General features: G+C 57.8%; 1 protein-coding gene across 2 annotated transcripts; it reads right to left on the bottom strand.

The window, feature by feature from the left end:
• Window positions 1-11583: 11583 nt before the first annotated feature.
• Window positions 11584-24211, bottom strand: Cxcl12 (C-X-C motif chemokine ligand 12). 2 transcript variants are annotated; one of them, XM_004874108.3, is made up of 4 exons: window positions 23959-24211; window positions 20568-20685; window positions 18445-18531; window positions 11584-14208 (listed from the first exon to the last, which is right to left on the bottom strand). In XM_004874108.3, exons 1-4 carry the CDS (start codon window positions 24017-24019, stop codon window positions 14193-14195), a joined length of 282 nt encoding a protein of 93 aa, XP_004874165.1. In that variant the 5' UTR covers window positions 24020-24211; the 3' UTR covers window positions 11584-14192. The 2 variants fall into 2 exon arrangements, with proteins under 2 accessions (XP_004874165.1, XP_004874164.1); XM_004874107.4 differs by having other exon boundaries at window positions 11584-16166; window positions 23959-24125.
• Window positions 24212-25657: the final 1446 nt, after the last annotated feature.

Here is a 25657-nt window from a genome sequence, read left to right as displayed (position 1 = left end):
AATGCTGTCTCTTGTTTCCAAAAACTATCAATATCCTGGACCCATGCAAAAATAAGACTGAAAGCAAGATAGTTCAGCAAACGCTGGGGGTGAGTCAGGACCCTGATCCTCAAGTGATCGTGGGTGAAAGCCCTGGCCACCAAAAGCACCGCTAGTGAGGATTCTCAGAGTGAACAGGATTAATCTTCAAATCCGGCACTCTGTGGGCTCACAGGGATGGGCATGTCTGGAGCAGAATTAACCATCAGAGCCATGGCTGAAGCAGCATGGCTCAGGTACCAACCAGAATCTCTGCTGTCATCAGCTCCCATCTCACCTGGGGACACTCACTGAGGCCAGATTGAGAGGAGAGGGGAGGAGAGCAGGGCTGGGGCTTAGGCGTGAAGGCTCCTCTCAGACTCCTGTCTCTCTGTCTCTGTCTCTCTGCCCCGGTGGCATCTTGTGATGGAGTTGGGAAGGCCTGGAGCCCCTGCTCTGGCCACAGAACTGTGGCTGCCCCCGCCAGGGACTGTTGTGGGGAAGGGCCCCAAGGTCCAGTGCACATCAGAAGCACCGCAGTGCTGGCTGTGGTCTTCCTGTCTACACAGCCTGCCCCCAACCCAGGGACTCAGCAGAACCTGTCCAGCTTCGGCCTTGGCCAGGGCCTGGAGCCGCATCCACCTGTCCCCTGCCTCTTACCCTTACCCAGGCTCTGAGGGCCCTGGCTGCTGACACACAAACTCCTCGCCTGCCCTTGCCACCCTGCTCAGGGGCCCAGTGGGCCTGGGATTTGCTCAAGTCTGAGGCAGGAAGAGACCCTTCCCTAATGAGCAATAGCACATGGTTCAAATGGCCTGCAGTAACCCTGGCAGGTTGCGGAGGCCCTGGGGACCCAGTGACCTGCAGGCAGATGCTTGTCCCAAACTATCCACCAGTTTCCTGGGAACTTGGGCAGGAAGGAGTCACAGGTTGTGGATGGCAGCGCATGCTTCTGAGCAGCAGGACAAAATCTGCTGCCCCTGTTCACTGTACCTAGGTTGTCCACACTGCCCGCTGCAGTCTCAGGTGCTTTCTCATCCCTGAGACACCTGTGACTCAAAGGAGGAAAGGTCCATGGTGGGCGCGCTCCATGGTAGGACTGCCTGGCACGGGGCCTAGGAGAGGAAAAGATGCCCAGTGTGGCAACAGAAAGCAGAGATAGAAGGGAGGAGCGGGGAAGGGAGACACACCAGTCCAGGGTGCCTCCCAGTGACCACCTCTTCTGACCAGGCCCTGCCTGCTAACTGCAAGCCATGTAGCCCCATGATCCACAGGGCCCTCCTGGGCATACTTGAGGCCTCAGGGGCCATCTAGGTATCCCCATAACTGTGCCCCCTGTCCATAGGCACTTGGGGCCCATCTTGGTGACTCGTGAATGTTCAGTGTCACAGTGCTTGTTCAGGTCACCACGCATGGCCCTGTGCCATGTCCTCATGCCCCCTTCACACACCCCATCTCATCTCCGCATGCGGCCGATGTCCTCTCAAGTTGCTGCGCAGTCGGCCATGGTGGGAGAGGCTGTGCTCATCTGGCTTGCCTCTAGCCCTGTCCTACTGCTGCATCACTGCTATGCTTCTGTCCTGGGGCTCAAGTGTCAGGGCACATGGGGAAAAGGCATGGGGTGCAGGGCTGGGCTTTGGGAGCCCATGGGGACATGTGAGACCCAGATGAGGTGGGCTGCTGTGCCATCATATCCTGCCACGCTGTGCCGGCCTTCCACGTGACCCACATGCACAGTAACCATGATGAGAGCTGTCGCCTACTTTGAACACTTACTGGGTATTACATCCACCAACTCAGTTCTCTCCCAGGGCATTTTAGGGGAACAAGGCTGGCACTCAGCACCCTGTCCCTAGTGCACTGCACGGTGGCTCGGGTCTGCCAGCTCCAAGCCTGGGCTGAACCTCACTCCTGAGGCACAGGGCAGTCAGGAAACTCCTATAGAGTGGGAAGAGTCGTCCTCTGCAAGCTCACCTCAAATCATCATGACTCACGTAATTCACTGCACCGCTAGGATTTTTACAAGGGATGCTGGAGCTGAGTCAGCTGCATCCCCGTGGAGGCCGAGACCACCCTCCCTCCACGCCTGGTTGTGTGCTTCTACTGTAAGGGCTGCCTAGACGTGTGACAGGAGACACTGAGCTCCTGAGTAAGGGCGGTCAGAAGACAGTGTGGTCGGTGTCCATCAGGGCGGAGAGGCAGAGGGCCCAGGGCAGAAACCTCCCAACCCCACCCTTCTTACTGTCCCTGTCACCAGCTGGTAGCCCGGGTGCAGAGGTCAGGGAGCAGGGACAGAGATGCTCAGTGGGACCCCTGTGTCTCAGTCCACAAGCAGCTGCCTTTGGCGGCAGTGTCCTTACCCACTCACCAAATCCCTGCTTATGGGGCTGCTCCTAGCATCCAGGTCACCCTGGAGGCTGCACTACAGGCTGAGCCCACAGAGGGCCCTGGGGACCAGAGGAAGGGTTAGGGGACAGGACACCTGGGGGAGAGAGGAGGAGGCCCCTGAACCCCCTCCCCACCTGCTGCTCTACACACACACACACACACACACACACAGATACATGGATAGACACACACAGACACACACAGATATATGTACAGACACACACAGAGACACATGGATGGACACATGCGGAGAGACACACTGATACAGATATACACACAGATACATACACACAGAGACACAGACATAGACACACACGCGAGCACACACAGCCAGACCTTGGGCAGCCCACAAGGACGCAAGGTAGATTCTCTCAGCATCGAGGCCCTTGCAGCTCTGGAGGGCTCTTAAAGTTTGAATTTGCTTTGCCAAGATCCTGTGGGTTCGCTGGTGTGTGCCTGTGTGTTTGTGCAGGTGCACATGCAGGGGTGGCTCCAGGGGTGAGCCCGTGAGAGGACACTGGGTGGGGTAGGGGTAGGATCCAGACTCCCGCTGGTTCAGTGAACCCTGCGGCGCCCAGCAGGGCTGTGGCAGCAAGTGTGTGGCCCAGGTGCCACGTGGGGCGAGGAGAGGATGAAAGGCTCAGGGCATCCCTGAAGCTGGGACTCGTGCTGGGGCTCAGGTGCATGGGCGGGGGCCAGCTTCTTCCAGGCAGGCTGGGATGGCACCCTTTTCTCTCTGCCTTTCTGCCTCTCTCCCTTTGCAGCCTGGAGCAGGCATTCCATCCCGGGAAGAGTGGGCCAGCCACTGGCACTGGGCTCTCAGGAGAGGGGCATTTCCCCAGGAGCCTCCAGCTGGGGAAGGAGGGCACAGCGCAGGGATGGTTCCTAGGTTCCTGCTGGCCATAAAGGCCGTGGGGACCACTGGGTTAGAGGTGGGGAGGCCTTTGGAGCTGCGTGACAGAGCGGGACCCTTCTTGCATTCTCCCCTGGCCCTTGCCACAGCCTGCCGTCTGCCCAGGGTGGAGTAGAAGCAGCCACGCCACAGGACCGTCCCAGGGAGGAGGACGGGGCCAGCTGGGGGACAGGCCTGGCATCCTGATGCACTGGGAGGGCTTTGACTCAGAAGAAAGTGACCCTTGGTCTCTTGCTGCCCAAAGAACAGCCATTGCTGCTGGGGGCACTGAGGTAAAGGAGGACATGCGCAGGGCCTGCTCAGCCCCTCAGTGGGGCACCCCTTATCCTCGGGGTGCAGGATGTGTCCTGAGATGCCCAGTGCATTCCTGAACCTGGGGCACATGGCCCCTGTATGTACTGAGTTGTATCCTAAACAGGCCTGGGTCTGTGATAAGCAAGACTCTAGCCTGGCCACTTCTCCAGGCACACCTGAGCTGCCAGCCTTCTCCTCCCTCACTGTGGGGCCATGCTCAGTTAAAATGACACTTCCTTGAGCACAGCACTGGGTACCGGACCTGGGATGCCTAGGCTGCCGAGGGGCTCATGGGTGGACAGCACATGGCTGTGTGGATGCCGGATGAGGCCCAGCCCGATCCACATGTGAGCAAGAAGCCATGGGTAGACTCCAGGCTCCCTGAGCTTATCGGGCTGCTCCCAGCATCCAGGTCACCCTGGAGCCTCCCAAGCACGGCCACCTATTCCACCCTGAGGCTGTGACTCACCAGGCACAGGGCTGCAGCTGGCACCCAGAGTGTCCCTGGGGCTCCTGTGCTGCAGGCCTGGTCACCGTGTGCTGCATGGGAGGCAGGGACGTTGGGAGGTGGGGCCTCGAGGGGTTGCCAGGTCTTCATGGGGACACAACGTACACAGGGACACTGACTGCAGCATAGTCCACTCGGAGGCTGTCTGCCTGCTGGGAGGGACTGGCTGATGTGATGGTTCAAGGTAATGTCCTGCTTTCCTTGGGAGAGCAACCACAGGAAGCCTTCAGAGCAATATCGCTTGCCGAAGATCCGCATGAGGATCATTTGAGGATAAGGTGCAGTCTGCAGGGCAGCCCGTGGGTCCCGACTAGACCTGAGCACCCTTTCCTCAACATGGAGTCTGAAGTCTGCAGCCTTTGCTCTTTCTTCTTGGGATCAAGCTACGACCACAGAGAAGGAGAACACTTAGACTTCAGAGAAGTGGAAAGGCCCGCTGCCAGCAGGTGAGGTATGGCGGCAGCGGCTGCCCAGGCACTCGCACTGGGGATTCACCGCAGAGCTGGGCTAAAAGGAGGCCCAGCTGGAAGCAGGCTGGGGAGGATGCAGTGGTCAGAGCAGAGGGACCTTAGCAGCTGGCCCAGCCCAGCCCAAGCCTCCCAGGATGGCTTTTCTGTTGCCAGGGTTGGAATATGGTTGTCCTCTCTGAAACTCATGTTGAAAAGTGACTGCGTGGGGCTGCATTGAGAGATGTGGGCTGAAGAGGGAGTAGATATTAGGAGGGATGACACCTCACCCAGGCCGGGAGCTAGAACTCCATCTCTGTTCTCAGGCCGCGCTTGCCCTTCATCCCTTCCACCCAGCTGCGACTTGCAGGAGGCCCTGGCCAGATATGGCCGTTGACCTTGGACTTCCATCCCCCGACCTTTGAGCTGAATAATTCTTTCCTTTATAAATCACCCAGATGCAAGTATTCTCTTTTAGCAACAGAAAACACATGAAGGCTTCTGTCTTGTTCTGCTTCACTGTGTGCCAAGTGGTGTGGAGACATGAAGGAAGGAACATGTCAGGCCTGGGAACTCTGGGGCCTATTCTGCCCTGCTCTGATTCCTGTGAAAGCCCATGGAAATCAGAGGAAATCAGTCTACCTCTAGCCTGAGCAGGACGTTTCTGCTGATCCTCGGCAAACTCTGGTTGGCAGCAGGCTGAGGATGGGCGTGCAGGGACCATGGTGAGGGTTGTTGTCTTACTTGTCTTGGATTTCCTTTGAGAGAGATGGGGAGTCCATCTGGCTGGGTGAGCGGGACTCACTTTTGTTCTGCTGGCATGCAGTGGTGCCGGTGCCCTGTTGAACAGCTGGTGGGGTGAATTTGCTGAGGCTGGAACAATGGCGGGTGAAGGATGGAATTTGGGAATCTGAACTCTCCAGAACATATGTGTTCAAAACTATGAGACTGGTGGTTTGCAAGCCATCAGCAAAACTAAGAATGAGTGAAATGCCAAGGGAAGATTTGCTGTTCACAGGTGAAGAAGGAAAAATGACTTCCAGCCCTGTCCTTGGCAGCAGATTTACACCTGGGAGCCTTCCCCAAATGCTGCAGGAACAAATGGCCCTGAGGAGCCCTGGAGTCTGGGTCTGGAAGTAGGGCTGCCTCCCTCTCTAGGGCCACAGGTCTGAGTGCCTATGTCGTGGTGATTTACATAACCCCGAGCTGTTCCTTTCAGTGTTCTGTGTTGAGAAAGGCAACTTGCAAGGAGTTCAAGGTGGGTTAGGATGAAGTCCTAGGACCTAGAAATTTCTGTTGATATCGGGTAAGATGGTAACTCAGGTGGATAGATTTAGGCCAAGGAGAGCAAGGCCCAAAGCTCAGGACAGGCAGTGCATCTTGGCAGAGGCTGAGCAAGGTATGGGATGGGCGCCTGGGTACCCTGAGGCCAAGGCCACAGCCCTGAGCACAGGATCGGGATGATTCCCAAACCCTGACTCACACTGAAGGAGCAAGTCTCTTGGTTACTCCGGAGATCCCATCTTCTCTAGCCAGAGCATGGAGGGAGAGGCCTAGAGAGACCGGGGAGGGCTGCAGTCCTGCACTCCAGCCATCTCCTGCCTGCAGGAGAAAGGTTCTCAACACAGACAGCTGAAGGGAAGTGCCAGGAGGACCTGCACCTCCGTAGACAGGGTCTGCACGCAGAAGGGGGCAGCGAGGGCAGCTGAGGATCCTGGGAAGGAACGCAGCTTGCAGGCTCCCAGGGACAGAGCCAGGGCAAAGACTCCAACTCAGCGAGATGCTCCCCAACCCTGAAAGCTTATCCAGCCTCAAAGCCCTGGTGCAGCCTCAAGCCAGCACCAACAGGATGGAGAGGAGGTGCACAGGGGACCAGCGGCTAGGCCTGCCTGGGTCTCCCTTTCTCCCAGGGTGGCAGCTTTCCTGACACCAAGCCCTAGGGAGCCACCCTGCCTCTGGGAAGTGTCAGTGGCATCATTTTTCTTGCTAGCATCCTCTTTGATCAGCCCCTGCCCTGGCTCCTTCCTTTTTCACAGAAGGGCCTAACCCTTTCTTCTTCCAGTTCCTCACCCATTTCTGTCACTGCAGCTGCTTGCAACTCCTGACCCAAGCAATGTGTCAGCACACCCACACCACAAGCACTCATCTGTGTGTCAGGCCTCAGAGAGCTCGAGTCCTGTCACCCCATACCCAGTGCCCTCTTGGCTCAAGGCGAACTGTCCTGTCCCCAGAGCCCTTCCCACACGACGTCCTCAGGATCCTGGGGCCTGTGTCTTGGACACACAGGAAGCAGTTGACTGGTGATGCTCTGTGCAGTCAGGGTCCCACTGCTCCTACATGTGACTTAGGAACGTGCCTCATTTGGCCATTTTCCTATCAGTAGAACAGAAGTACCATCTCCCGTGCAGGGCCAGCCTATGCCAGGTACCTGGCACACAGACACATGAGGACCAGCCGGTTGGTGTCCTACCTGTGCCAGGTCCTCCCCTGGCCCCAACAGGGAGGGGCTGTCCCCTCTCCTTGTGCCAAGGCCAAGGATGAGGAGCCCAGGGCTGGGCACCCTCCAAGGCTCCTGGGCAGTTTGAAGAGTATACACTGACCCATGTCCTGCATTCCTTGCAAGCCTGTGGACTCCAGTCTCCCTTCCTTCTGCCTCCTTGTCTTGTTTCTGGCTTCAAGGGAAGGGGAGAAGGCCAGGCTGAGATTCTGATGCCCGAGAGGCAGTCCTAGGTTTGGAAGCAGAGAGGAGAGGAGGTCTGGGGGCCCAGGGCTGGTCCAGGTTTTCAGGAGGAAAAGGGCGGGGGCAGGGGAGTTGGGGGGCAGGATCCTCACCTCCCCAAGCATGGGGTCAGTGACCCACAAACTCGTTTCCTCTGACAGTTTGATGCAGACATCGGGGACCCATCATCTCTCCATGCTTGGGGGCCTCCACAGCATCCTGGGTCCTGTGAGCGCTCCTGAGGGATCCTGGCCTTGCCACACTGGAGGAGTCAGGAGGACTGGAGACAGCGTCATGGCTTCTGCAGGGGGCTGCGGTTTCCTTGTTCTGGAGGTGCAAAATGAGGACCGCACTCTTCCCATGATGAGCCTAACCACGTTCCCAGCAAAGCCCGGAATGAGTCCGGGACAAGGGCTTGGGCCTCTGAACTGCCACTGTGTGAGTGACACCAGGCCAAGTGGAGCACAGCTCTTGTCTGTACCCGTGATTGGTGGTATTGTGGTGATGCCTGGTCACCGCTTCATCGGTGTCTACAGCTCTTTAAGGGAGGGCACTGTAGCTATGAGATGCACAGCTGAGCTGAACGATGCATCCTGCTGTTAGGAAGGTGAGTCCTCTCTCCTGGCTCTTCTCACACTCAGTGAATCAGGTGTTATCATCTGCCCATTTGTTCTTCCCTTCCCTGGAGGAAGGACAGGAGGCTTGCCTCGGGTGTGAGCACTAAAGTGAGAGCTGTTCTGACACAACTGAGACTAAGCGTTGCCTTTATACCATCACGTACACACCGCGCACACAGGCCCACATTCACACACATGTGCACACAGGCACACACATTCCATTCTATTCTTTGTTTTCTCCCTGGTGCTCTTTCACTGTTTCGAACTGCTGCTTCTGGTGTGTATGCAATCGAGTCAGCCTGCATTTCCCTTAAACTCACTCTCATCTGAAGCCGGCAGTATCCTCAGAGTGTGCAGCACAGTCCGCGGTCCCAGCCCTGCCTGAGGCGCTGCTGTGCGGGTGGCAAGGAGAGGCTGTTTGGGCTGTTGGTATCTGGTCTCCCTGTCTGTCACTCAGATTGAGCAGGTGTCTGATAAGAAGGAGCAGCAGAAGCGCTGTGTGGGCTTGGCTGCCCCGGAAACACCAGCCTGAGGAAAGCACTGGCCAGGTGTCCCTTTCTCCCAGGGAGCCTGGTCATGAGGCTTATGTGAATGTGGTGGCCTCCAGTTCACCTGGGCCCCTGGGCAGGAGCTTTCCAGGAGGAACCGGAAAGAGCTGGACCTGGCTGGAGCCGGCGCTACACTAGAATGCCTGTAGTGGGCTGAAGGACGGCCGGTGCCCGGGCTCGGGAATGCCCAGAACGGCTGTCCACTCACAGCCGCAAGCCCAGGTGACGGGGTCCATGGCCCCACGGGGCCTGCAGGGAAGAGGGGAGGGCAAGGTCAGCGGCGCTGTGTCTGAGCGCTTCGGACTCACGGAGCGACCTTGTTTCCTCCCAGCTGCTTCTCTGGCTGTAGCTCCACGCTTGGCCAGCAACTGCTTCTGAATCTGGCCCTGTCTCTTCTGTCCCCTGGGGGTGGCCACCCTGGCTCCCGGGCTGTCTGAGAGCACCTGATGGGCCAGGCTGCAGTGCCTGGTGGGCAAGCACACTGGCCCTGGACAGGAGGCCGGCAAACTCATGGGGTGGGCTCTGCTTCGAGCCCGGTGGTCCTCTCTCTGAAGGCCCACTCTGCATCCACAAATGGTATGGAAGGACCCAGAGAGGGCTGCCAGGTGCTGCTTGCTCTGTCCAGCTTGGTGTGCCCCCCGCCCCTGCAGGGCACTCCTGGACTCCCAGCCCTGCACTGCCCCCATCACTGGGCCTGGTACCTGCACTGGCTAGGGTGTCACCAGTCCCCATGTGGTTATCAGCTGTGAAGCCCAGAGTGACTGGGGCCTGAGCCAGGGTGGCTCATGGTGTTTTGCAGGGCACTGTGCCAGGGCACTGGGTAGGGCAGCCGGGGAGCAGGGTCTCTGGGGAAGGAGCAGACACCTTAACCTGGACTCCCAGGTTAAGCGGGCATGTCCTGGGACCTGGGGAAGTGTCAGACACAGGAGACTCAGAGCAGCACTGGGCTCCACACAGGTGACAGCAAGGACAGTGGTGGCCATGGGCTGGACACACTGGTGGACATGGGGTGGAGTTCCTATAGACCCCTCCCTTTCATTCTGTGTTACAGAAGCTGGACGCCAACTGGGAGCAAGGGGGAGAGGGGGAGACACAGTCAAGTGTGGAAGGAGTGAACCCTGCTTGTGAGGAGCCCAAGCCTCCCACTCAGCCACAGCCATGAGCACCTCTTTCCTGCACACCACCCCTTCCTTCCCTGGAAGCAACAGGAGGGTGGGCCTCGTGCACACTGTGGCCCCATCTGTATGGTCTACAGGCCAAGGAGCGATCCTCTTACCCTGAGAAGTCGAAGAGCCCCGAGCCTGGTGACAGCATCAAGTGTGGACAGGGCTGCCCAGTGGCTCCCGCTCATCCTCAGTCCAGTCTGAGGACATCAGCTCTACTGTCCAGTGACCAGATGCCCACACTGCCTTCCCAGGACTCAGGCTTCCAGCAGGCACTGGGGTGGAAGGCATAGGCTCTGCTGGGAGCTCCAGGTCCCCAGAGCCTGGCCCTCTTGGCGTGGGCCCTGGGGTCTGGCTGGCAGGTGGCTGGCAGGGCAGCATGGCAGAGGGGCCTAGCAGAGGAAGAACAGCTCAAGGCATGGTGGCAGGGAGCAGAGAGATGGAGGGAAGATGAGGGAGAGAGACCCTTCGAGGTCATGCCCCCTGTGCCCCACTTCCGCTTCCAGGCTTCACCTCCCAAGCTCACCGTTAGCTATAGACACATCAGTGGACCACTCCACCAGTGAGTGTCACACTCTGTGACCCAGTCACCTTCCAAATCCCCCCCTACAAGCACATGAGGCTTTGGGGGGGACATCTAGATATGAACCATAGCAGAGCTCAGGCTGAGCCAAGGAGAGGGCTGGGGTCTCTGTCGGTTGCCCTGTGGGCACCAGCCTCCCAACCTGGGCCTTCTCCCCAGCGCCTCTCACCTGCTCTCTGGTTACCTGAGGTCAGAGCAGAAACCTTCATTCTTGGCTTCAGTGGAATTTATCTGGAGCCTATGGCAGCCAGGGTATGGGACTGAGAGCTCTTAAGAACTACATCTCCCAGAATCAGCCTGGGGCTCCTGAGCCTTACATTCCCACTTCGGGGTCTCCAAAATGTGGTTTTCTCTGTGTTCCCGCTGACCTCAGTCCTCAGGACCAGGGCTTCCATGTGGATGGAGGGTCAGGAGCAGACCCAGTGCTGTCTGGGTTATGGCTCTGTGCTCCTGGCACAGAACTAAACTGGGCCATACTTCCCGTCAGCCAGGGCTGACTCAGCCCAGCAGCTGTGTGTAGTGTTTGCCTGGTGGGAGGGACTGCTGGGGGCCAGAGCCCACCCACTTCATCCTCCCGGCCCTACCTCCCCCACTGGTGGGCTCTGGGGTGAAAACCCCGGTCTCTCACACACTGAGGCTACCCCCACCCTGGCTCTTGCACCGGCCCTGAGAGAGCCAACTCCTCTCAAGCCCCATTTCCAGGGCACATTTTTAGGGACCTTGGATCCCCTGATGTCCGATACCCCACACTTGTTAAAGTGCTCCATCTTGTATCAGGCCCCACGGGATCAGGGAAGAGCTGGGTCCCATGCACCACAGACTCCTCAGCCACAAGCAGGGTCTGGCGTCCAGCCACTGCTGCTAAGTGGAGGTGGGAGGGTGGGACACAGGGGCTGTGGCTCGGCTCTTCTGGAAGCCACTCTGAAGGGGCAGCCAGCCACAAGGGCTCTGAGCCATCTGAGCAGGGTTCCTTTAAAACTGGGGGCCATTGTCCAACCAACTCCACAGTGCTTCTCTGGCTGCTCTCGCCCCACTTCTGCCCAACTTCCTCAAACTGTAGAACAGAGCCTGGTGATGAGAGGGCCTCAGATGGGCTCTGGTCACCCCAAGCGGCCCTGTTCCCTGGTGCCAGTGGCCTGCAGAAGTAGACCTGAGGTAAGATCCTCCCAACCACAGCCCGGCCTACCAGCTCATCTGGTGTAACCCCGGAGCCCAGTTTAGGGTGCCGATCCCCATTCTTCCCAGGTGGCCCTACTGAATTAATTGCTGTGGCACTCATCCTTCTGATGTCTGCCAGCCCCTGTGACATGATCACAGCAGCCGGGGGCTTGGCTTGGAGGGGCAAACTGAGGCTGGAAAACTGCCACATTTATTTCAGACCCGAGGTTCCATCAGAATACAGATTTTTATTAGGAAAATGTTAAGTGCACAGACATCTTTCGAACTGATATGACTTCAAAGTAGAAATTGCTGCTTCTCAAAGACTTGTTACTTAGTTTTTAAAGCACACATTTGCAAGGGACGCCTTCTCCTGGACCGGCTTCACATTATCGGGAGGTGTGACTGACAACACAGATACAGTATTTGTTACATTGAACACGGAGCCCAGCCCTGCTCAGCCACCAAGAGCCCAATGAGGCTACAAACCGAGACCCAGCAGCGCCATGGCCAGCCTGGGGGATCTGGAGATTTGGGGGAACATTTCTGGGATGGGCTTTCTTCAGAATGATCAGGGAAACTGCTTAAGGAATCAGGGGCCCAACCCCGGGAAAGGTGTCAGTTCCCACATCTGAAGCCCCTAACAGGTGAAAATGCAGAGACAAGAATCACCGTGGAGGGGCAGATGGGGTCCTTCGGGAGGGGGCTCAGGTCTCTGGACCTGGACACACAGACTACCTGTGCTCTTCAGGGCTGAGCTTCCTTCCTCTCCCAGGGTGGATACACCCTCTCTGGTGTCTCAGTGGCTGGCAGAGGAGGACAGACAATGGTGCAAAAGACACAAGGCAAAGATCCGGACACCTACACACAACACACTCATGGCCCCAGCCCCTTCCCATCTGGTGCAAAGGCTGGCAGCTGAGAAGCATGGGTCACAGAGGCCAGGGAATGTGGGGGCAGCCGTGTCCCCAGTCACAGCTCCCTGGTGCACTTGACTCTAAAGCAAAGGGATTAGGGTGGGGACACTTTTCCTTTGCAAATAGACTATTGAAATGCGGATTTGCCTCAGCCAGTCAGTCTCCATGCAGGGGCAAATCCTCTGGGGAGAATTGTCACACAAATGTGCCCCTGCTCCCCTGCCTGGGGAGGAGACACAGAGGTGACTGCTTCACTGCAGTTATATAGAGCTCAGCTTGCTCCTGGGAGCAGGAGGTTTGACTGGATGGTCCTGGGCCTTGGGTTCCAAGGGAAGAGGCTCTGAATGTTCAGAGGGGTTTAAACACCTTGGATTACCTGGAAAGTGGCCATCCACAAGTTTGGTCGTTCTATGGATAACTTAGAAGTACTGTAGTTTTGGGTCAATTTCAAAAGGCGGTTTTGAAATTAGTTGTAATGCTGGGATCTAATAAATCTCCCCTGACCCCTTTTTTATCCAATTTAACTTGGCTGGTTTGAGAATTTCAATTGTTGAAGTTAGAGGAAACTTTTGGTGGGTGGATTTGCATTCTGCTCTGAAGCATCAATTTATGGTGAGGCCTGAGCGGTATTACTGACAACAAATGATAAAATCGCAAATACCCTGACTCAGGATTGCTCTTCCTTTCGGCCTCTTCTTCATTTAATGATACTCACTGGTGTCTCCATTAGGCCTGGGGAGATGACTGCAGGGAAAGGAGACAGAAGCCCTGCAAGCCCGCAGTGTTAAGGAGCCTCACATACAGGTTGCTCGGGGTCAGAGGGCAATACTTCGAATCCAGGGACTTCTAACCCTTTCCTGGAAGAATGCCTGCTTTGCTGGACACTGGACCCTGGGTGTAAGGAAAGACAGCCCTGCTGGGGGTGAGGTCAGATATTAACAGGGGAGGAGTCTTCACTCTGGGATTGATTGTTACGGGTTGTGTCCTGAAAATAATAATACAAAGGTGGAAAATTCTTGTGACTCCCCAAACAATGCTGAGCCAGAACTCTGCAGTCCAGACAGCAGCAGCTGCAGCAGCATCTTGGGTCAGCAGTGCTGGGGTCAGTGCTGCTGTGGCCTGCATTCCCTCGGGCTCCATTTGCTGGTCCCATGGGGACACTGAGGCTGCTCCAGTTGGCTGCAGCTCACACTGGGAGCCTCGAAGAGGCCTGAGAGCATCTTCCCATGCTCAGCCTTTGCACACCAGGAGGGGGAAGTGTGTGCACCAAGACAGGGGTCACAGGCAGGGAGGACACTGGCCGTGAGCAGACACAGAAGTAGAAGGTGACAGTGCTCCAGACGAGGCAGGTGCGTACAGTGTTTCATGGGTACTCTTGCTTCCCCGTTGGTGCCAAGTCAGAATGAAAGCTTTTGTCTGAAGAGCGTCCTTTCCAGCATGATGGAGACAATCTTGAGACACAGGACGATGGATGGGTGAGACACAGGACGATGGATGGGTGAGACACAGAATGAGGAGCGCAGCAATGGGTAGAGGGAGCAGCAGGAAAGGGGTCTCTGCCCTGGCCTGGCCTGCTCAGCCTGGGGGAGCCCTGCTGTTCACTCTCTGGGGGAGGAGGCACACCTGGTCCCTCTGGGACAAGGGAAGCCTCCCACCTCGCCTAGGATACAGAAAAGATATTATAATAAAGCAGATAACATAATGGCCTTAGCTCAAGCCACGGTAACACTGGCTAATCAAACTAAATGAGAAATAAACACCACGAGTTCTGCTACATAATTAATGGCGAGGGAAGGGGAGCTGTGCAAAGGAAGCCCTTGGCCTTGTGTCCGGCCCTGCCTGAGAGCAGGGCACCGGCCCCTCCCTAGCACTGACTGCAGGCCTGGGCTCCTGTAAGGTTCGCAGGCGTCTCACCGCCTCTCACATCTTGAACCTCCTGTTAACAGAACAGAGGGGACACCATTAAGGGGGTTCCAAGGCCTGGGGCACACAGAAGCCACAGCCCAGCATCACTCACAGACTGGACACCCGTCTCCCTGTGGGGCCAGGTGGGCAGGAGGCAGGGAGGACAAGCAAGCCAAAGCGGGATAGGGAGGACTGGAAATGGCAGGACAGCAGACAGATGCCTAGCGGCACAAGGCAGGGCACATGGACACAGGACAGGGTGCCCACGGCCTCACGCTGAGGCCACAAGTCCATTCCAGCCAGGATGGACCCCAGGGAACTGCAGACTTGAGGTGTAGAGAAGAGGCACTTCTGACTTCCATCAGCCCCACTTCCATCCTTGGGATCTCTTGGCTGATGCCAAGCCGCTACAGAGGCCTCCAGGAGCCAGAGGTGGCCAGGGATCTCCTGGGAGGCTCAGGGCAGATGGCACACAGTGGCCCATACCCCTCACCTGGCTGTGACTGGACTTCTAGTCTCCCCCCTGCAGGATCCAGGCAGTCTTCTGCTCTTTGGAGGTGAAGGTCTTCAGCCTCTGGTTATGGCCCTGGGGGACTTCATAAGCCTCTCCCAAAATGGAGAGGCTAAGGGAACCCACTTGTTCCTGCCCTGCAGCAGCTCCCCAGGTAGGGTGGCACTGGAGGGCACAGTAAGAGCAGGGCTTCCCTGAGAGGTCCCCGGAGGGGAATGGCTGGGTTCTGCAGAAAGATGCCTAGGGTGGGGAGGGGGCAGGGCAGGCATCTATGTACCCAGAGGTGAGGGCCTGCTGTCCCCAGAACAGCCAAGAGTGACAGTGCTGGGAAGGCTGACCCGGCAGTAGGGGTAGTGGCCACACAGGGGCCTTGCTGTTATGGTGTCCCGGACAGAAGTGGACAGCTGTGTGTTCTGCATGCTAGACCCGCAGGGAGCTCATTCAGGCCTAGGGACCCAGCCCCCAGGGGCCCAGGAGGGTCCCACGTGAGTTAACGGAAGCAGGACCCCTGGTGGGTGGGGCCAGGTACTGGTGGAAGTGGACAAGGGTTAAAGAATTGAGGTGTCCATTTTCATGACTTTGGTCTTGCCGCCTCCCACAGGCCCATCCAACCATCCAAATGAGATTTGGCCAAACCTTCAGACATCAGCCGGTGGCAGGGGAGGAACGTTCTAGAACTAAAGCAGACTCAGTGCCGTGCAGGCAGATGTTTCCCTCGGGTGGGGACTGACTGTCCTGGAGCCCTTCCCAGCATGGGGAGGGGACTCCCTGAAGCTGCAGGCACAGGGCTCCACACACATCTGTCCCTGAGGTGGGGACCCATTCCACGACTCCGGAGATAACACGCAAAGAAAAGGCTCCCTGGAAAACATCTATGTCTACATCTCTGCCCTGTGCTCCCCACGCCACCGCACAACCCCCAAACTTTGCAGCCAAGGCCTCTGCCCAGCCCAGTGGGGAGCAGGGGCCCAGAGAGGCAGGGTAGGGGGGCCAGGCCTCAGGGGCAAGTGGGCCATGGCCTGTCCTGAGAAGGCCACAAGGACAGTGCAGCTGGGGCAACAGACAGAGGCACGAGGTACCTCTCTGGGCTGGTGGGCTGTAGGCTCTGGCCAGGTGGCACCCTGGGCCCCCGTGGGCACAAGGAACCCAGTGCATAGCACTGTGTGGCCCGGGCTAGGAGGGCCCTGTCATCTAGGAGGGTCCTGAGCACTCAGTCTCTGAACAACTACTGTCTTCATTACTCGAGCCAGCAGGGCCTCAAGGAGCACAGAAATGGCGGTGGAGTGCGGCCGGGCGTGCAGTCACCAAGCCAGGGACAGCGGGTTTATAAAGCGCCGAGAGTGAGTGAGCAGGGAGCACTGTGGTCCATCCAGGTGGCAGATAACTAGTTTTTTCTTTTCTGGGCAGCCTTTCTCTTCTTCTGTCGCTTCTTTTTTCCTATCTTTTCTTTTTTCCCCACTTTTTCTTCTCTGCGCCCCCTTAGATAGAATCAGTAGAACCATTAATTGCGTTGAAACACACGGGAGCTTCCTCAGTCTGCATACACCCAGGGTGGCCATAGGTTGCTGCGTCCTCAGCCTCAGCAAAGGGCCTGGAGGCTCTGGACCAGCCAGGCCTTCCCCACACAGACGAGCGGTGGACACCGTCTAGGGCCAGGAGCCCCTTAGCCAAGCCCACCCTGGCTCCCTCTACCCTGAGATCCTCTGGGGATGGGAACCCACACGGGGTGGCCTGGTCTCCATCCACCCATCTGCTCTTACCAGGCCTCCTCCCTTTTCTACTCAGAGCTGAGCCCTTTCTGCTTTTCTCTTAAACGTTCTCTGTGTTTTCAATGCAGTAATACTCTAGGGGGTAGAGGCCTGGGGTGCAGACGCCATCCGGCGGAGGGAGGAGGAAGGCAGCCCGACACATTATGCCCTCTCCGGGTACCACCAAGGTTGTCTGGAGCGAGGGACAGCACTGGTTAGCGGAGTTCCATGAGGGCAACTGGCTCGTGACTGTCATTAGGGCAACTCGAGGCGAATGGTGTTTAATGATTTATGGGTAAGGCCACCTGTTCCCGGGAAAGCCCAACATTAACCCTAGCTGGTAGTCATGGGAGTTTTACGTGGGACAATGGGAAGCTTGATATTACTGGGATCGAGTCTCAGGATTACATGAGTTTGTTAGGAGGACCAAGGAGGAGGAGGGAGGAAGACCGATTAGTGAGTCAAATATTATTTGTCAGAAAACTGGCCTTCTATTTCCATTGGATTAAAAAAGACAGATTCGAAAACTTGAGCTGCAGATTTAATCTGTACCTGAGAAGGGCCTGTGGGCTGTCACTCGGCGTGGACCCCCTTGCAGGGTCCACGCACCTGACCAGCGGGCTGCTTGACTCACAATCTCCAGAAAAGTCTGTGTTCGGCTCTAAGCACTGATAAATAAATCAATCCCCATGTTCAGTAGGAGTTTATACCAGGAGAACGGTAGCGTTTTATTGCTAGTGTATATCATGTCACATGATACAATTTAATACAAGTGAAAAAATACTGCGGCTAACATTCAGAAGCTGCGATTGATCACATTTCTATGTCATATATTTCTGTACCTACTGCCAGTAGCTTTAGAGTCTAAGGAAAGGGTGCTACTGACATTCATATGGCTCCACTTCAAATGTATGAATTGTTTCACTACAAATGTATTCTGCAGTACACTTGTAGTCTAAAGAAACAAAATGTAAAAAAAAATGTGCACAAAAATATATATAAAAATGCCTTGCCAAAGTTACAAATACCACCAGGGCCATCTGTGAATTGCATTTATGCATGGAGGTTCCCTCTGCCCATGTTTCTGATTGGAGCCTGAGAGCCCATGTGGCTTCCGGTGGGCTGGGGCAGGATGCGGTCTGCTGTGCATCCTGTGCTTCTGATTTCAGAAGGCCCAGTCTGCAGAGCCCCACGGATGCTCGGGCTTCGGAGAACCAGGAAACCTGACTCCTCCGAAAGCTGCATTTATTAAATTTCTGCAGTCTTGTGGGAAAGTACAGAGTGATCATACCTCCTCCAGGAGGGGCTGGCTCCATTCTGGAGGAGGCCCGAGGGGGTCTCACAGAGGACCCTGTGGGAAGGCTGGAGCAGAGGGAGGGTGGCTCAGACAGGCTAGAGGAGAGGCAGAAGTCAGAAGCATGCTGCTGGAGCAGGGAGGAAGGAAGGCCAAGGCCTGGGGCACAGCCCTGGGATAGCAGCTTCTGACGGAGCCCAGACCCATCACTCAGATCCCTGACCCGGAGAGGGCTAAGGGCAGTGGTGGCCCAGCCCTGTGGGTTCATGGTCACACAGAGGTCACCTGGAAGGACGCCCAGCAAGAGCCCCCACCACCATTAAGGACACTTTCTAGAGCTCCCTGTGAAGAAGCTGCTTTCCCCTGAGGCCCCAGGGTGGGGAGGGATACTCCCCCGAGAAGGAAAGGAGCCAAGTACAGGTCTCGAAGTTATCGTTGGTTTAAGATATGATCATGAGGATGAAGGTGAGGCTGATGATCACGAGGGGCTGCCCGGCTCAGAAAACCCCAGGCACAAAGGCTCCTAGGTGCGGGGTCGGGCACGGTGGATGCAGGCTGAATACGGTGGGTGCCGTGGCTGTGCGTGCGTGCGGAGTCTGCAGCTGGTAACCCAGCAGCCTGGCGGGCCTCCTCCCAGCTCCGCCCTCCATCCCTGGAGTCAGCCTTCCCGGCGGGGCCAGTGGACAGTCCGCCTCAGCCACCACGCACGCTTACTTGTTTAAAGCCTTCTCCAGGTACTCCTGGATCCACTTCAGCTTCGGGTCGATGCACACCTGCCTGTTGTTGCTCTTCAGCCTGGCGCTGCAGAAACACAGAGGATGCCTGGGTTCTAGAGGGACTCAGGGTGAGCTGGGGGGATGCAAGCCAGGTCTGTGGTGTGCTCCGGCCCACAGACAGGGCCAAGACGCACTAACTCCAGCCAGGGAGCAGGCAGCCTGGAAACACTTGAGTAAGCCTTCGAAGGCTCAGTAGGAGTTGGCAAGTGAAAAAGCAGAAGGGAGGGCCGGGGATTTAGCTCAGTGGTGCCACTGCCTGCCTCGTAAGCACAAGGTCCCAAGTTCAATCCCCGGTACCGGAAAAAAAAAAAAAGATTCCAAGACATAAGTATTTTTGGGTCTGGGGATTTAGCTCAGTGGTTCCATTGCCTGCCTCGCAGGCACAAGTTCCCTAGTTCAATCCCCGGTACCAAACAAAACAACCCAGAAAAAGCAGAAGGGAAGGCCAAGTGGGAGCCCACTGGTGGGTCAGGACAAACAGGGGATATAAGGGCAAAGGGTGGGGGCTTCAGGTGGGGGGCCCTGGAGACAAAGCACTGGCCTTATCTTAATGGGGCACTTTGGCAGCACGCAGGGCGAACTAGAGGGTGAGTCTAGAGGGACTGACGAGCTGCTCTGGGGAGGGACAGAGCCAGGAGGGGAGGGACAGCTCAGGGACAGTGGCTGGTGAAGGGGGAAAGGGGGAGACTTTCCCAGGTGCGGTGCCCCCCAGATAGCCAGGACTCCCTGCCCAGACTGGCAGAGCCTCGAGGCCAGCTGAGCCCCAGTGCAGTGGCCTGGGCACAGCTAGGAGAGTCCTTGGGTAACTGCTGGCTCCAAGGACCATGTGCAGGCGCGTGGGGTACAGATCTGGGCATAGCTGTGTGTTTGATTTAGGGTTCGCCCAGTTCTGAGATCTGTACTGGCCCCTCCCAACTTCAGGATGGACCCCAGGAAGTGAGCAGGCACATCTGCGCTGCACAGTAGGTCCACACTGGCTACACACAGCACTTTCCAAACACCCTTCCCAGCAGACAGAGTGTCTTCCTGGATGTGCCGCACAAACAGCCATCCCATCGTAGCCTCTAGTGGGCTGAGGCAGGAGGATAACAAGTTCAAGCCTAGCCTGGGCAACTCAGGGACTTAGTGAGACCCTGTCGATAAGTGAAAATTTAAAAAGGGGCTGGGATGTAGCTCAGTGAGAAGGCTCTGGGTTCAATTCCCAGTATCAGGAAAAAAAACACACCATTTTCTAGGGCCCCATGACATACTGTAAATGACAAACATTCAAAGTGCAGAGGGTAAAAGGAATGAGGAAAAATCCAGACCTCAAAAAGGTGAAAGGGTAGAAAAGTCCTGGGAAGGGGCAGACTTTCTTCACCCTGTACCCTCACCCCATTTTTAGCTCTAGGACTTTTGATACAAGGACCCTCCTAAAGTGCTGGCCCTCCCCTCAGGGCTCCTGGCAGCATCCCAGGGAGTGCCTTGGAGTCCCCTCTCCCTGCCTCTGCCCCACCCTGTGCATGCAGGCAAGATCTCCGTCCCGTCCTTTGTGCTTGTGTGATCTGGGCTTTTCTTGTTTTCCAAATGAGTAAAATAAAACATTGGCAGCTGCCCTCAACACCAAGCAAAAGCAAAAACTCATTAAGCTGCACGTGAGAGCAAGCATAACTGTACGGTTAAAGTGAGCTGCAAGGTGTGAGCCTTCACCAAACGGCAAAAGATGACTTCAAGTGAATTGAATGTGTGCTCTCTGGCAACGAGAAAGGAACAGGTTTGGACCCCGAGGTGACAGGGCAGATACAGCTGTGGCCAGCACAGGGATTCAGCCAGAGCCCCGGTGAATGAAGCTCATGGTGTCTTTGGCCTAGGGGCAGCCAGCTGTGCTGGGTCTACAGGGACCAGGACCACTGTAAACCCAGCAGGAGGCTTTCGACACTCATTTCCGGGGCACACTCTGGATCCTCATGGCAATGGCAGCTGCCACCAGCAGGGCCAGGTTCTCGGCTGCAGCCAAGGCTCTGCCCCTTCTCCACTGCGTCCCGAGATAGCACAGTCCGCTGGGCACAGCTCGATACTCACACAATCTGAAGGGCGCAGTTCGGAGTGTTGAGGATTTTGAGGTGCTTGACATTGGCTCTGGCCACGTGGCTCTCAAAGAAGCGGCAGGGACATCTGTAGCTCAGGCTGACAGGTTTCCCTAGAAGAGATCAGGGGGTGAGGCCATGTGTCACCCTGCCAGTCTGCACTGGGGGTCCCGGTGAGGTGTGGGGTGGTAGGATGGCAGGACCAGGGGATGGACTAATGTCACAGATGCATCTTACTAGGACAGCTCCAGGGGCAGCTCTGTGAGTTTGAGTTGGGCACAAGGACCTGGAGGTGCCGGACCCACCCTAGAGGTGAGAATGTTAGAATGAAAGCCGGCTTCCCAGGTGTCTGCAGACAAAGGCAGGAATGACAGGAGGGAAGGGTTTCTGTCCAAGGCCCTGAGGCTCCCAGGTTTTCTTTGCAAAATAAACTCCTGCAAAGCCTCTGTGAGACCCCTGTACCATGGAGGGGACAGGAAGGAGGAGGCAGGAGGCTCCCTCTCTTCTGCCAGGAGCCTCAGCTCTGGGACGCTGCCCTCCCCCACCCTAAACCCCCACCTCACCTTCACCTCAAGCCTGGAAACCACAAAGGAGTCCCAGGAGCTCCCACCAGGAGACCAGAGGAGCAGGGCACCTTCTCTGCAGCCTTCCTGCTGTGAACTCCAAAGTGGCTTGGGGTGCTGGGGGATGGGGTGCTGTGGTCCCCTGGATCCTATTACCATCTCTGTTTGCCAATTCCACAATTTGTAAAATGCCATAATTGACACTCATTAGTGTAGATTAGCAAGGGGCTCCTTCATCCCTTTAAGACTCACCCTTTAAGTCTAAAATTGCAAGCCCTGGGGGGCTGAGAGTTCTGGGGTTTTATTTTGTTTTTTGAATTTCTCTGTGCAGATTTTGTGCAAGCCTTACTTAATACCCCAAAGTATTTGATTCTGTGGATCCTGTCACTGGAGCTAGAATGAGAATATTGAGGCCTGGAGACTTGTTTTCATATACCACTTCCAGCCTTCCTGGGCTTTCCCAGTCCCACACCTGCAGTGGATCTAGGGAGGGGCTTGGGAGGCAGTTGCATTTTCTCTGCAGGCCACATTCAGTGCCCGAGGATACATATTTAGCCACCAAGTTTTGAGAGAGTCACACCCCACCGCCCAGACCAGGAGCGACCCAGGACTCCCAGTCGCCATAGGAGAGCCTGGCATCGAGGGGCAGAAAATCATTATGGGGTGCTTCCAGCAGCTGCACAGCCCCACCTGGACCTCAGTACTGCCCCAGCAGCAATCACCAGGGGAAGCAGTCCAGAACAAGGACTCAGCAGCCTGGGTAACCCCGCAGCCAAAGGCTCCCTCTCAGGGCCGTGCCTCAGTTCCCTGAATTGCCCTTGATCCTGGATGGGGGCAGGAGAGCTATAGCCATGGCCAGGCAGGACTAGCAAGAGGAACATGGGCCAGTTGCAGTGCTGCAGTGGCACCCTGGTGGCTGGGGCTGCTCTCTCCCAGTCCCCAGTAATCCAGCCATTCTAACCAGCATTGGAGATCAGGCCAGAAATCAGAGCCTTTAGGAGCTCAAAACACAGGCTTTCTTTCTCTCCTCCCCCTGCCCCCTGGGATTATCCATTTCCTTCAAAGGCAATTCTTATTCCTGCTCCCAGGACCCCAGCCCACAGCAAGGGGGGTTTCAACAGGTCTTTAAAGTAACAGAGACTCTAGGTGTTCCCAGAGGGAGCCCAGTGCTGTGTGCACTCCCTCCTTTCCTCCAGCTTTCTGTGCACTTTACTAACTTTTCCAGCGATTTCTGAGTAAGGCAAGAGTCGGTTGGGGCTCCCCTGTTGCCCGGATTTGGGACCCAGTGAGTTTGGCTCCCAGAGCATTTTTCAGAGCAGCTGGCTCCGTACAGAGGACAGGAGTCCTGATGGCATGCAGGTGGGAGTGGGCCCAGGAAGGCTTAGTGGGGTGTCCAGGGTGCCCAGATCCTGTTGCTGGACCCAGGAAGACCACAGGGGCCCTGGAGAGACCTCTCTTGCAGCTGAGTGGCACAGAGGACACCTGTGCAGGAGGTAAAGAAAAAGGAAATTCGTCCTAGACCTTCATGTAGGAAAGGACCTGCTTAGGCTGCTGAGGGGGCGACTCCCCTGCCAGGGCTCAGATCCCTCACCCCACTTCCTCTGAGCCTCCCCCAGGTGGGCTGCATACTGCTGTCTCCTTGCAGTACCCAGGAAGAGGGCAGCATGGGCTCTGCAGAGGTGCAGGAGAGACTGCACCCTCCCCAGGTCACACAATCATTAACCTCCAGCTGGAGCCTATCCTGGTGGCCTGGTCAGGGCACATGAGCCTCTTGCAGTCTCAGTGCCAAGAAGGGTTCTGGGGTGCCTGCTGGAGCGCATGTCCCAGGTGGGCAGCCACGGGTGGCACCGTCTCCCTTGCCAGGCCCAGCAGAGGGCACCAACCCACACTCACACAGGTGTAGGGTTTTCAGGCAGGAACCCAGCTTAGGATCCTTGGAGCAATGCTGTGGGACCACAGCTGCAGGAGAGCACTCAGTGTCCCTCAGCCACTGCAGGAAACTCCTTGGCCAAGGAAGCGCTCGGCTGGCCCTACACTGTTTTTGTTTTGTGGGTTCAGAAGCAACCTTTTATTTTGGTTTGCAGCAGCGGTGTCCTGTAACAGCACAGCGAGTTTTCTCGCAGCGTCAAAAAGGAAAAAAAGAAAGCAGAGCCCTTTCCCAGTGAAAAAGGACACCGCAGTTCCCAGTGGCCCAAGGCCTTGGCGATTGAACTCTGCTGAGAATCCTGGCCCGGCACGAAAGCACAGGCCTGCAGGTGTGTTTGAGGGCAGGAGAGGGGCCCTCAGGGACCTCGGCCTCTGGGCCTGACAATGGGGACCCGGGGAGAGGGAAGTTGGCAGTGAATGGGCGCTTCGAGTCCGCGTCGCTTCGCGCCACCGAGCTGTGCAGAAGCGCGGCGGGCAGGGCAAGGGAGCAAGTGGGACAGCTGTTGCACGCCCGCCGGCCCCCCTAGCCCGCGAAGGAGAGAACTCGCTCTGCTTGGAAACTCGCGCACCATACCGCACCGCACCGTCTCCCGTCCACGGCCAGCACTGCTTAGGCTGGACCAGGCGCAAAGCGCCCCCTCCGCTCCCTGGGTGCGCCTCCCGCGCCCTGAGCAGGAGGCCTCCGAGCCCTTGCCGCCGCGGAGACCAAGAGGTACCAGCGGGGAGGCCTTGGCCTGCAGCTCCTGGACCGCCACACTCCAGACTAGCGCCCTTTCCGGCCCCACTGCAGCCCGCCGGCCACGGCCGCTCCATGCGGGGCGCAGAGCCTGGAGAGCGGCTGCCAAGTGGCTGACCGGGTCCCCCCGGGCCGGGGCGCACCGGCAGTAGAGCACTCACCGTCTCCGAGGCAGAGAGCGGCCAGCACGAGGGCCAGCACGGCGACGACCTTGGCGTCCATGGCGCGGGCGGCTGGGGACCGGCGGGTGGACGGACAGATGGACGGACGGATGGACAGACGGCGGCGAGGGCGGAGGAGAGCGCTCCAGCCTCTGCGCGCCGAGTGCTTTAGCAGAGGCCGCGGGGCGGGGCGGGGCGGGGCGGGGGCGGGGGCAAGGCGGGGCGGACCCCCGGCCCAGGGCTCTAACGTCCCCGCCCCGCCCCCTCTCCCCGTGGGGCCCAGGAGGCAGGGCATCCCTCGGGTCCGTGCGCCCAGCGTGGGTGGGGAGACCGGGCCGCGGGCGAGGCTGCGAGGTACGGACTCTGGACGGTGGGGACTTGGTGAGGACCCAGCACAGACGAGCGACTCGAGAGGGCCCAGAGCGCCCTGCTGCGAGCGGGGCCAGGGTGCCCTGGAGCTCGACCTAGGGCGTCTTGGCTTCCCGGACACAGCGACTCCGACCTCAGCCAAGGCCCTACTAAAGAGCCTCGGTGTCCCCACTCCAGCCGGCTCGAGCCGCTGCTGCAGGAAACGGGCATCATCCGGCCAGTGGATCCTCAACCCTCGCGCCTCTGTGTGGGGCCCGCCGGGTGCGCGGGGCTGTCACGGTCCGCTCCGGCACAGGGGCTGGGGCCTGGTGGAACCCCGGCTCCTCCCTGTCCTGCCCCGCACACGGTCAGTCCTGCATGGAGGCTGCACACGGTCTCTAACCGGGACACAAGGGTGCACCAGCCCAACGAGCCACCCGGAGGTCCCAGCCCAGAGGACTCCGCCTGGCGGGAGCGCTCCCCTGACCAAGGTGCCGTGCTCCTCCCTGGGCGCGAAGGGACAGCGCTGTCCCCGGCATGCCGGCGTCCAGGTCTGCGCCGGGGCGGCTGGCAGGGACTCGCGCTCCACCTGGGGACCCGGGGCGGGGTGAGAGAGGCTGGGGTCCGGCCGCCGGGGGCGGGAACAGTGTCTTCCGCGAGTCTCCCCAAACCACAGTGGGCCCCGGGCAGATGTGGGGTGAGCCTGGACGCATTCATTCACTTGCTCATTCACCCATTCACCCGGGCCACCGGCAGTTGGTGCCCAGGGCCTGAGACGGAGTCCCACCCGCGTGGTTCCCCGCGGGAAAGACCAGCACCCGCTGTGGAGGTCCAGTCCCGCGCAATGCCGTTCTCCGGCGCCCTCTGGCGGCCGCGCCTCCCGCCAGCTCGCGATGAGGACCCCTGGCTGGGCTGGACCGCCCCACGCTGCACTGCGGGGACTCGCCAGACTCCCCACGCCTGGGCGTGCTGCAGCTCCCAAAGTCTGAAAGCACAAGCCAGAGTCTCTTTACGCTTTGTTTTGGCCACCAAACCTGGTGGGCAGGGTCTCCCGCAGCTCAGGGGGACCCAGGATATCAAAGTATGGGGCCAGGGTGCCACGCTTCCCCCCAGCAGATCATTAAAATATTCGCTGAGCACCTACTGTGTGCTAGACGTGGGCTTAGTGTGAAAAGTGTAAGAAAAAGGAGCAAAACTCTGCTCTCCTGGAGTCTGTATCCTGGGAGAACAGGTCGGATGTAGGTCACATGGGTCCTTAGTGCAGGTGGGGACAGGGGAGAGGGAGGGGTAGGGGAGGGTTTGGAGAGGTGAGGGTTAGCGGGGAAACTGCAGTTACAGCCCTGTGCATGCG

Source organism: Heterocephalus glaber, unplaced genomic scaffold (genome assembly GCF_053883595.1).
Source record: "Heterocephalus glaber isolate CG9 unplaced genomic scaffold, H.glaber_assembly_v1.0 deba00001195, whole genome shotgun sequence".
Taxonomy (NCBI): Eukaryota; Metazoa; Chordata; class Mammalia; order Rodentia; family Bathyergidae; genus Heterocephalus; species Heterocephalus glaber.
This window is presented reverse-complemented; position numbering and strand designations above follow the sequence as displayed.

Excerpts from the sequence above, each read along its gene's own strand:
- Cxcl12 (XM_004874107.4), bottom strand. The coding sequence starts at position 24,019 with ATGGACGCCAAGGTCGTCGCCGTGCTGGCCCTCGTGCTGGCCGCTCTC. Across the intron at positions 18,532-20,567 it reads AACTGCGCCCTTCAGATTGT|CGCCAGGCTGAAGAGCAACA; the intron begins GTGAGTATCGAG and ends GTGTTTCTGCAG. Across the intron at positions 16,167-18,444 it reads CTGGAGAAGGCTTTAAACAA|GGGGCGCAGAGAAGAAAAAG; the intron begins GTAAGCGTGCGT and ends ATTCTATCTAAG.